The sequence below is a fragment of the Bacillus rossius genome, chromosome 7 (assembly GCF_032445375.1).
Source record: "Bacillus rossius redtenbacheri isolate Brsri chromosome 7, Brsri_v3, whole genome shotgun sequence".
Classification (NCBI taxonomy): Eukaryota; Metazoa; Arthropoda; class Insecta; order Phasmatodea; family Bacillidae; genus Bacillus; species Bacillus rossius.
The window spans coordinates 44,055,089-44,067,660 of record NC_086335.1 but is presented as its reverse complement, the minus strand read 5'-3'; the positions used below and the strand labels follow the sequence as shown (position 1 = coordinate 44,067,660).

The 12,572-nt window shown below is 41.3% G+C and overlaps 1 protein-coding gene across 11 annotated transcripts in view; it reads left to right on the top strand.

The window, feature by feature from the left end:
• Positions 1 to 12,572, top strand: part of LOC134533921 (kinesin-like protein unc-104) — a 191,719-nt gene that overhangs the window by 168,774 nt on the left and 10,373 nt on the right. For 7 of the 11 annotated variants that reach the window (XM_063371716.1, XM_063371718.1, XM_063371725.1 and 4 more), the window contains 4 exons: positions 298 to 683; positions 1,587 to 1,776; positions 7,049 to 7,446; positions 10,433 to 10,524. In XM_063371716.1, the coding sequence (XP_063227786.1) occupies positions 298 to 683; positions 1,587 to 1,776; positions 7,049 to 7,446; positions 10,433 to 10,524 (1,066 nt within the window). The remainder of the gene's footprint in view (positions 1 to 297; positions 684 to 1,586; positions 1,777 to 7,048; positions 7,447 to 10,432; positions 10,525 to 12,572) is intronic. The other 4 variants (XM_063371726.1, XM_063371727.1, XM_063371720.1 and 1 more) reach the window with 2 other exon arrangements.

Sequence of the window (12,572 nt, the reverse complement as noted above, 5' to 3'; positions counted from 1 at the left end):
CATACACCTCTAATGATAGTGTATGTTGTTTGAGTGTGAGTGCTGTGTCCTGGAGGTGGGAGACTCGCCAAGTAGCATGACGGGCGCGTGCCGTACGACCCCTGTGCTGGGATGAGTGTACATCAAGTTCCTAACATTTTAGTTCCTCTAGGACAGAAAATTGTAAAATTTAACTTTGGACACGTTTATTTTAGCAGCAAAAAAAGCCTGTAGTTTCCTATAGAAATGTTGATGGTGCATGCTGCTCGAGTGGGAGACTCGCCAAGCAGTCGCGTGACGGGCGCGGTTGTTGCGCAGCGCCGAGCGGAGAGTACGTGCCGGCTGTGGTGGACCACGGCGACGAGCTGCCGTGCCGCGGGCTGTTCCTCCTGCACCAGGGCATCCAGCGCCGGCTGCGCGTCACGGTCGTGCACGAGGCCGCCCCGGAGCTGCGCTGGCGCGACGTGCGGGAGCTGGTGGTGGGACGCATCCGCGGCACGCCCGAGTGCGACGGGGAGGACGGAGACAGCTCCGTGCTGTCCCTGGGGCTGTTCCCGGGGGAGCGCCTGGAGCTGCCCGGCGACGACCGCTGCATGTTCCGCTTCGAGGCCGCCTGGGACAGCTCGCTGCACAACTCCGCGCTGCTGAACCGGGTCACGCCGTGCGGCGAGCAGGTCTTCATGACCATCTCCGCCTACGTCGAGGTGCGCTGCCCTCGCTGCCTGCCTGCAGTTGATGCCTCTTAGCAGGGACGAAGCCAGGGGGGGGGGGGGGTTTAGGGGTTCAAACCCCCCCCCCTTAGCACCAAATCTTTAATTAATTTCTTATTCTTCACTCAAACTAAATTTCATATTAAAATTAATAAAATTTTTACCATTACAATATTTAAATTTAAGAACCAAAAAATGCTAAAATAGCACTATTTTACACCTTAAAATCCAAATTTTCCCGGGGGGGGGGGGGGGGGCTTCCAGACCTCCGGCTTTAATACGAGGGGGGCCATGCTTCTTAACACCCCCCATACACAAATCCTGACTACGCCACTGCCTCTTAGTAACTACTTGGAGATAAATTAAGTTTTTTTTTACTCTCATAATTCTTGATGCAAATATTTAATTAAATAGTCTTGTAACTACACAAAATGCAATATTAAAGCAGAATTGATTTATTTTTAAGAACTACTTCCGTGCATCTTGTGTCTTATCACCTTTCTCTTGTACTTTAGTTTTAAGTAGTTATCAAAATATTTTTTAGAATACTTTTATTCAAACCCTTTCAATTCGTAAGATAGTAATGGATTCGAACCGAAACTTACGGTACTCGCACATAACTGGATAATTCAGTAAAATCTTTTTTTTATGTATCTGGAAAACATTTATGGATTTTAAACTTAGTAATGAAAAAAAATATATATATTTTTACTTAACTGATTATAAATATTAAAGATCTTGTGGGGTTCTGAAAATAAATACTTTTAAGTGAAAAAACCCTTTAAAGTGAAGTACATTCTTTGTAATGAGATTCCACTGTAGTTGTATGCTAAACCCTACGAAGAACAGCAGAATCACGGCGAAGCTTGCTACAACATGAGTTTCCCTCCCCTTCAGCTCGAGAACTGTGGTCGACCAGCGATCATCACGAAGGACCTGAGCATGATCATCTACGGCCGCGACGCCCGAACGGGCCCGCGCTCGCTGAAGCACTTGTTCTCCGGACACTACCGCAACGCGGAGGCGAACCGCTTGTCCGGGGTGTATGAGCTTGTGTTGAAGAGAGCGTCGGAAGCAGGTAGCCCAGGTTTGTCGCATCTCGCCCTGCATAGTTTAGTCATAGCTCCTGGTCTTGGCCTGCAACATCACCTACTGATAGTTGTAGAGTTATCGGATATGTTCTTTGAATGGTTCTTGCTATGGGGGTGGTATATTTAGGATTTGTTTTGGGTATATGCCATATGTAAGTCATCAGAAACCTCAAATATGGACAAAAATAAAAAGATCAGTATGCGAACACTCGGAAAACAAACCAAAATCAGCCCGAAGTCAAAAGTCTGTTTGTGCCTGAGGACAGGAACAGATCTCAGTTCCCGAAAAGTCACAACTGTTTTGTCATGGGAAGCTTGCTGTGATCATCTGTGCTGTCCAGAATATCCGTTATTGTCACATCGGTGGGTTTGCCTGTGCATCTTGTGTTGTCGTTGTGTTGTCCACACTGTGTGTTTATCATCTTTGTTGAGTTTCTCTGTTTGCTGCTCTGTTGTCCAATGTCATTTTTTGTTCTTATTTACTGTTCTTGTTGCAACTATCTCGTCATTGTCAGCACACTGTGTCCATCTGTGTAATAATACCTATTTTTCTGATTTATTCTTTCCCCTGGCATTTTCTGGACTATGTTTTTTAACTTTTGACATCAGCTGATTTTGGCTTTTTTTCTGTGTGTTTTCCATATTCATCATTTAATTTTTAATTTTTGGGGTTTCTTATGACAGACAGTGTTACCAGCAATGGTGCATGTTAAAAAAAAAAATCCTAAATCAGTTGTAGTGATAGCTGATAGCTCGAAGCTACTAGTTAGGAGAATAGAAAGTTGTTTGTCTTTATTTTAGCATAATTCAACTATACAGTTCTACTGCTTTTCATGTGTATGAATATCATTACATTGCATTTGACAAACTAGGTTACTACTTAAGTTTTAGGATTTAGCTACAATAATTACTCAGCTTTCTCAATTATACACCTAATCTTTGCTCGCAAATAGTCTAAACTCACACTTGTACCTGTACATAATTGGCTATTGCAATATTGATGGTAATCTTTGGGAACTGACATTTTGTCTCTCTTTATTATCATGACATAATTTAAACTTAATGAAATATCACTGAATAAAATTAACAGTTATACATAAGTAAAAGATAAAAGTTCAATAATAGGGTATGTCATAATGTAATCTGATAAGTATGTAATACCTGACTTCAATTAAGCATTTGTATATAACATAAAAAAAATATATATATTTAAGAAATTATTATTTGATCAACAATAGAAACAAACTTGTCTAAGTTTCAGTTGTAATTGTAAAAGGCTTACAGTTAGTTATCCACATCTAAATATTTTGAATTATGCATTTTTAACTTGGCATTAAAAAATTTTGTAGCTAGTATTTTATGCCTGTCTTGAGTACTCTGCAGTTAGTGTGATTGCATTTTGATATTTCACTACTGAATGGTATCGTATCTGCTCTTTGTGTTTTTGTAAAAAATGTACGCAAGTGACATAGTGCATGGGTTAAAGGATGATCTCATGATACCTTCTAGCATTACGTTGAGGACTGTGTTATGGGCAGGGGTGCAAATCTGTAGGATTCGCAAGGGGGAGGGGGGGGGCCCTGGGAAAATTTCGAGGGGGGCCCGCGCAGCCCGAGAGTTTTGCATGCGGGGTTAACTGAAACGTCATCTCTGGAAATGGTGCTTGTTATGTCGTATACTGCCCATATTTTGGCCTACATGCATGCAATAAGCAGAAAACTTTAAAATATACAGAAAGTTTTCCATAAGACATAGTTTTGACATCAAACCCATTTCGCAGTCATGCTTTTGCAAGTGCAGGCATGCCCTCCTCAGTGAGGAGCTTCTTAATTCCAGGGTAGGATGACAGGGCCCCCCCCCGCCCCCCTCTTCTCTAGGTTATACGCCCATGGTAATGTGTTTCGTCTCTTTGGAGCTGCCTAGGTCACCCGTAGTGGTGTGCACATGATCACGTACAGTTTGATAACAGCTCAAAGTGCTTGATGTTTGCTTTCAAAGAAGCTATTTTCCAACATTTGACTCCAGGCATGATAGTTTTTGTTCTCACGTTTCATCTTTCATTTATATTTCTTGGAGAGTTGAAACTGCTAAAATGTACGAAAGTAAAGCTAGAAAAAAAAAAATCTGGAAAGCAACAGAGGGACTTTCGCCAAACCTTTATATTCATTAGTAGACCAAATCACCACCGAAGAACAACAGAACACCAGTACAATTCACCACTTTCAGTGCTTTTTCCATGTAGATATGCCACTTGTTGGGCCAGAGCCAGTATCATTGTAGCGCTCCCGTGCTACAAACAGGACAAATAGCTCAAACCAGAAGGCAGCGTGAAGGGGGAGGGTCAGGAACTGATAGACACCATCTTGGTATCAATAGTTACTAATGGACCTGTGCAAATGCTGGTTTTTTGATGCGAAGCCAATATCAAATTGAATTTTTAAAATATACACAAAGTCGAATCAAATTGCTAATATTGTTCTCAGTGAAGTTCTATTACACTTATTGTATAAAATACAGGATTAAAGTAAATAAAAAATAATTGTGCTAACCACTTCAGCTCTATATATACCACCATTGAATAAAAAATATAAAATTATAGCACAATATTTATATTGAGCATTCATAAAAGCATACGGAAGGCCATCTTTTGATTATTTAAATAACCATCTTTATTCAAGCAAGACATGTACGCCAAAAAAAACTAATAAATATTTTCTTCAGCGAATCTTAGTCTTCCAATGTTTTAAATCTTTGCATCACAATCAAAGCTTCAAATAAAACGAATAGCCAATTTTGGGTCAGAGTCAAATCAAATATTAAAAAGAGCTTCTGAGCTTCAATTGATTCACTTAGATGAAGCTTCGCACAGGCCTAGTTACTAAATCCTAACAATTTCCAGCCGTTAAATTGTTTTAAAAATTTTAGTATAGTTTAATGGAATGCCTGAAGTTAATAAAGACAAATAGCATACCAATAGCTTTCCATGTAAAGTCATTGGCGGTTGTTTTGAATTCATTCTTGGGAATGCATAAATGCTGCCAATAGACACTTTGTTAAAGTCTTTGACTATCTTTCAGGGCATGATCTCTGTTCTAACAAAGGATAATTTTCTATATTAAATGATAAAAAAATTTTTATGACATAAGAACTGTTGAACCAACATGAGTCTGTCAGGTCCTATTTCTTCCCCTTAAGCATTTATTTCTTCATTACAAATGTTAATGATTGGTTTAGTTTTCAAATGTAAAACATACATGTGTAGAAGGTTGTGGCTTAGGTTTCTTTTTTTATTTATGATATTTAGCAGCATGAAGTAAAAACTGAATAAAAAGTCGATCATATCTTGTGTGAAGGTGTGACTCATAGTGTTTAAACCCAATTAGGTTTCTAACTTTATGAGCTCCCTGAGCTAGGAGAAGTTGTAGACAGTGAAGACACCTGGGTTAGGCTAGTGGTACCTTCTTTATGCAAGGCCTGTCTGGGTGAAGATGGTTGTAGCCTAGGAAGGCGAGTGAAGCTTGCTCCAGGCGAAAGGTGTCCCAGCCAGTCAGAACTGTCCAAAAGTGGCATGATCGGCACTGATTAGGCATGCTGTTTCTTTGAAACATGAATAATAACATATATGACAGTCACATGTAGTTCTGGAGAATTACACCGTATATATAGCCATGCTTGTTAAAAAAAATCTCACTATTGTGTCTGGAAGCATTCCAGCTAATCTAAAACTAATGATGTATCAAATCCCAGTTTTTTTAATCCGAATCTTGAATTTGAATTCCAAAGAGTATTCCCAGTATACGCCTCGAATCCGAATCTAGGTCCCAAGGGTCCAAATTAAATAGGTAATGTATAAGAAATAAAAAGTATTAACCATGGTGACAAAACATTTAATCCTTTCAGTGTTTTATTCATAAGCCAAGTTTCCATAATCAATACATACTGTATTTTTATTTGTGTGATTACATTTTAAAAGTACGATATCTTGGGGAATGGTAACAGGATAGGTACAAAGAAATATATTGACCTAGTAAACTTTAGAAGTTATCAGGGTTTAATTTTTATTTTATTTTACTTTATTTCCTGTGATATTTTTCTTCAAATATTTTTCTTTGAATATCAAATCCATCAAATACTAACGATTTGTGCTTGCATGTTGACAGTTATAACGGGTGTAAGTCGGGCTGTTTGCTAGTTGAATGTGCACAGTAATGACTGTCAGCAGTAGATTATAACTAGAGACCTGCAAAATTCGCGGATTCATTGACCTCCAGGATAGACTCCACAGTCCTTTTAAATACTCGCGGAAATGACACCTGTTCATTGGCTACTACCCGCGTGAGACGTCTCAACCAGGCTGTCCGTAATTTAGCACTCTCTTGGTAAAGTGTTTCCCATTGGCTCACAGTTCCCCGGATAAAATGTGGGCCAATCTCAGAAGCGGTACGAAGGTATAGTTGTTTTTGATGCTAGCCTATCGCGAAATGAATCCGCGAATTTCGCATGTCTCTAGTCATAACACTGGAGGTTGAGCGAGGGGGAGGAAGAGCGAGGCGGAGGCGTGTCGTGCTGGCAGGCGTGCAGCGCATGCTAGTGGAACGTGCACAGTGACGACCGTCAGCAGTAGGTTATGTTGACAGATACAGGTATAACAGGTGTAAGTCGGGCTGTGTGCTAGTGGAACGTGCACAGTGACGACCGTCAGCAATAGGTTATGTTGACAGATACAGATATAACAGGTGTAAGTCGGGCTGTGTGCTAGTAGTGACCGTCAGCAGTAGGTTATAGAGCGAGGGAAGAAGAGCGAGGCGGGGGCGTGTCGTGCCGGCAGGCGTGCAGCACATGCTAGTGGAATGTGCGCAGTGACGACCGTCAGCAGTAGGTTATGTTGACAGATACAGATATAACAGGTGTAAGTCGGGCTGTGTGCTAGTGGAACGTGCACAGTGACGATCGTCAGCAGTAGGTTATGTTGACAGATACAGGTATAACAGGTGTAAGTCGGGCTGTGTGTTAGTGGAACGTGCACAGTGACGACCGTCAGCAGTAGGTTATGTTGACAGATACAGGTATAACAGGTGTAAGTCGGGCTGTGTGCTAGTAGTGACCGTCAGCAGTAGGTTATAGAGCGAGGGAAGAAGAGCGAGGCGGGGGCGTGTCGTGCCGGCAGGCGTGCAGCACATGCTAGTGGAATGTGCGCAGTGACGACCGCCAGCAGTAGGTCACAGAGCGAGGGAAGGAGAGCGAGGCGGAGGCGTGTCGTGCCGGCAGGCGTGCAGCGCAGGCAGCGCCGCGTGCTGGACACCAGCTCCACGTACGTGCGCGGCGAGGAGAACCTGCACGGCTGGCGGCCGCGCGGGGACAGCCTCATCTTCGACCACCAGTGGGAGCTGGAGAAGCTGACGCGGCTGGAGGAGGTGGAGCGGGTGCGGCTGATGCTGGTGCTGCGGGAGCGGCTGGGCGTGGACGCCCCCGCCGCTCCCCCCCCGGCCCGCCACGACTTCACCAAGTCGGAGAAGGAGGTATGCAACATGGTTGCGAAGGCGAGCAGCGCGGAGGCGCTCAAGCCCGCCGCCATCCCCACTCCGGACGGCTGGGAGATGTCCGACCGTGAGCGAGAGCTCGCGCTCAAGTGCTTGCGACTCATCCAGGGCAGGATACCGTCCAAGGTACAGCCCCTTCCCGTAGCGGTAGAGTAGTGCCCTCGATCACCCACCCTCCCACGTGCTAGTCTGCCCGGGAAATCTCTCCGCACTGATGCTGACCTGCATGCACGTTCGGTGTCCTTGGGAATATAAGTTTTTCCCGAACCTTCATCCTTTCGAAAGTCTACTACTTTGTCTGTTTCTAGAAAAAGGTACGTTTCATTTTTCATGCATGTATGTGCAACTGAAAGAAGCGTTTAAACTTGTGCATGATTTTGCATGGGACCTGTAAGTATCAGAAGCAAAGAATTCAAAGCTTTTAAATTCCTGATTCTAATTTTCACATTTAAATATCAAATATACTACCTGTGTAAAAGACGACCTCTTTAAATATAAAACAAGCAATACAAGAGAAATTAAAAATACAAGATGACCTTAAATTTATGGTGAGGGAAAAAAAATATTTTAATTTTAAATTATGTTCATTATTGGTGTATTTTTAATGAATGACAACTTTTAATACAAGTTAATCATGACTTAAAATGTTACAGTAAAATTTTGAGTGTTCATATTGTGTAGACTTAATGGTTTTCATACCCCCTACGCTTTTAAACTCAGATTTATATATATCTTATCATTTGTGTTTATTATTGTACATATAAATATGAAATGTATCATTAATATTATGCCAACTATGCTGAATACAGTATTAATAATTAGTATCAATGGAGAGTACAGTATTGATACAGTTTTTATAATTGATATGAACATTAAGATTTAAGAGAACTAACTTTATGTTTGGAATAATAAAATATGTACATATAAAGCAAAGCATTTTCCAGGATAAAAGACAAGAATTTAAAGCAAGCCTGAATAAACTGCTACACTTCTTAAATGATAGGGTGTATTATTTGATGGTACGTATGTCTCTGTTGCATATTCTGCATACCTGGGTGACTTGTGCAGCTTTTGCACGAAAGAAGATTTTTAGAATTGTTACGGGGGCCGTAGTCTCTGATATTTAATGACTGAATTTTAATGCGTGCTCGGGTTTTATGGGCGCCACCGTGCCACGTGCACGGACCGATGTGAGACTCTTTCCCAGGGTCGTGACGTTGCCCATGTGAGGCGTGATTTTAATTTCCCCCTGAATACACCTAGCACGAATCCCTGCCCGCTCTCAGCGTCGGGCACGCTATAATCTACGCAGTGGGCTCTCAGGCGTCCCACACGCCGTCACACTCCATGTGGTCGAACAGATTTAAATAAGAAAATAATACATTTGATTTACACACCTGATTTATTCGGCGAGTGCAACTTACACACGTACACGATTGAAACTGTTTAAAACGCCCGCGGCACGAATCAATTTAGGTGTGAAGACCCCCACGTGGTCACATCTTACTTTACGTATTACAAAAGAGAAAAGACCGTTACTGGTCGTAAGACAATTAGTTATGCAGTCCTCCGACCGAGAGGAGCTACGAGGACGAAAAGAAAATGATTTAGACGGAATTAAATTGAAACAGAATTACTTGGCGGTGAAGACAAACGGTGAGGTCCCCGGAGTGCTGGAGCGTCTGCTCTCGGTCGTTGATGGCGGCGGACTGGGCTGAGATCATGGCTCGGCTCGACTAACATGGCGTCCTTCCGCCGAAGCAATTGCCGTTAAAGATATTTATGAATTCGTGCCATGGGAAACTAAAGTAACATGACAAGAGTTATTTAAAAATTACGTGACAATTTTTGAATAAAGAGAAAAGATTGTACAAATTATAATTATTAAGATTTAAATTTAATTATTGTCTGGCTTCGGGTTTCCTCGGGAATGTCCGGAAACGCTATTATATTTTGATACCTTATTTTAAATAAAAGTACATAAAACTCTCCCGGCCGATCTGCCGTCACGTTGCACTTAGGGAATATAAAAACAAATAACACAATTATATTTACTTATATTTTAGGGGTGCGGCGCACTGACTCGACAGCGCCCTCTTGCCGGGCGAACACAAACGCACGCACACGTACGCACGGGTAGGCGGGAGGTTTGAATGGAGGGTGGGTGGTGTTTGGGCGGTGGCATATCGGATTTAAAAAGGGGCCGCAGGTCCGGACGATGTCAGAATGGATGTATTAACTTGAACGGTTTTTACTTTTTACCTATCCACACTTACGACCTCCATGCATTGTTTTCCTATATCTGTCTGGCATTACTGTATGATTTTGTTTTTTTTATTAACCCCCTGATGCAAAATGAGGGGTGTTATAAATTTAAAGCCTTTGTCTGTTTGTGTTTCTGTCTGTTGCATCGTAGCTTCTAAACAAATGAACCAATTCCAATTAGGTTTTTTTATTTGAAGGCTGGTTTAATTGGGGTGGTTCATAACTATGTTTAATGAAAATCTGTTCACCTGCTTGAAGTTCATTAGCTCTTTTATACAGTTTTGAGATTGTTTGCATGGAGGTAGAAAGACAGATATCTCGTTTTTGAATACACACATGTATAAAAAAAAGATATATAGTAGTTAAATCCTGCATTGTAATGCTCTGTGGCCTGGGAGTGAGTAGCGGGTAGGTGGCATTGCTTCTGTGCTACCCCATCCTCAAATTGTATTTTACAATTCCTAAAAAAAAGTAAATAGATTGATGTATAAAATTGCATGCAAGTTTTCTTGGAGCATATTCTTTTTTTTTTAGGTAGATTTCAAAGAAATTCAACCTACTGTAGGCATTACCATGGTGTGACTTTTGGTCCATTCCATAGACATTTATAATGGATCCTTTAGCTAAGGGGTCCATTTGGCTTGTATTCGGATGAAGCTTGTAAAAATCTGTCATTCCCGTCAACAATGGGAAAGTATTTGAAAGCAGACACTGGGCAAAGTGGTTCTATCCCCTCCCCTTTCCGCAGTAAATGAAATTCTGTGTACGCTCCTGCTAAATATATATGTTTACGTTACATACCTTCATTGAGACAATAACCGAATGGTGACTGTGGTTTTGCACCCAGGAGCTGCCGATAGCAAAGCACGGAGACCTGTCCCCGAGCGAGGAGATAGCAGACATGAGCTGCAGCATGATCTCGACCACGTCGTCAGTCGAGTAAGTTTCAGTCACGCACTCGTGTTGGTTTTCGTGAAGCTTGCCTCCTTGTTGAGTCTGGCCGTGCGACACTGACCCATCTGTCCGATCTCCGTTTCAAGACCTGTCGCTGCCCTGCTTTCCTGTTTCTTTGCACATATGTCTGCCTTAATATTCTCAATTTTCATTACCGCACTTAGCTTAAGTCTTAGTGAGGACTACATATAAGTGTGTGGGTGATTGAAGATAGAGAGCCGAAAGGACAGATTCCAATGGAAATCTATTGGTCACTAGCACTTACTTTAGTGGAGGTTTTGAACACCACTATATTTCGCATGCTTAAAATATTCTAGAGTCAGCCCGGCTGGGATTAATAAAATCTATTGTGAAAGGCCACTTGATACGAAAACAGTCAAGTTTAATTGAATGAGACCTGAATTAAATGATGTCACAACCTTTGCCAGTAATAAACGAGTATCATCATGTGGTTTTATTGAAAACATTAACATCAAACATGAAGTTTTTTTTACAAATATCAATCAAAATTTTTATATGTAACATTCAATCTTGTATTGCCATATGGTTAGTTAAAATGTTAATTGTATAGCTACATGCAATATCATGCTGTTTGTGCTCGTAGATATTCTAATAATGTGCTCTCTGTGTGATAGTTACTCAATTTCTTACTGGAATTTAAAATATGATGCCTAATGTAAGGACAACTTATTCTTCAGCCATATAAACTTTAAGGGTTCTAAGAATTGTGGTAGCAATATTGTATCGTAATGTGGATACATATATTGCAAACAGTGATGGGTCGAGAAGTTAAAAAAAAATATTAGAAGGAGACCAATAGGAATGGTAGGAGGAAGCTATACTATCACTACATTTTTAGGGGATGATAGACTACGTGTAAGTGACTGTAAGGACTAAGCTATTCCACTAAAAATATAGGCCCTTTAAATTGTCGACAATCACATCCACATACCTCATCACATCCATTACGTAACACGAAACCCATTGGAAGTTCCACAGCGAAAACATTCTTATCATTATCAGTTCATACTTTCGACCTTATGATCGCCATAAACACATTAACCCCTTGAACTTACCCCACTATATAATTGATGAAAGCTAGTGACAAGCAACCATGTACCCCAGTACCTGATCTGCACATGGGTCCTTCAACCACGGAATATCACTAACATCAGACTACCATTGTTATGACTGCGAGCCATATTTCAACGCACAATGCACCTACACCATAGAAGAGGACAGCAAAGGTGAGTGTGGGAGGGATTTCTTGGAAACATACAAACAAGAACTAAATCTCGAATGCAAATGAACACCTTCGGAAACATTGATTAAATTACCTAGCCCTCCTGGTACAAAAATCAGCTTCTGTTTACTAACACTCTCACATCTTGCTATACCTCACCACCTTCGCTGAACCCCCCTGAACCAAAACCAATACTCACTAAACAAGCCATGTTAGAAGAAAGCTTCAACTATGCTGTTTAGCTGGAGTGGTCAGAAAGAGAGCAAAGATCAATGTCCAACTCTGACAAACTCTCAAAACATAAAATTTAAAACTCTACCATGCAGGTACATAATAACGTACATAAGCTCAGCCTACCACTTGCTCTCGTACACTTTGATAAGAAGAACTCTCAAAGAACTGCATTAAATGAACGATTCAGACCCGCTGAATGAATTGCTATCCCACAGAGACGCTATACATCTCAATAATAAATGTATCAAATAGAAATGACTGCCAAAACTTAATCCAGAGATTATCAGCACATCTGATCTCATATGAGCAGCAGGAAATCATGATACAGATGCTAAACCAAATGAAACATGCACTCAAGTTGATGGTTTTCAGTACACACCAGCTGGTAGTTTTTTGTCTACTTCTCCTCGAGCAAATACCCCAAAGAAGTCGACTACCACTAACAAGACATGCCATGCATGATTCTTTTACAACATCTGAGTGCTTGGCATCTTCACCCAGTGCTGGAACTCCAACGCACCAGACACACCAAACGCAAAAAGACACACCACTACAC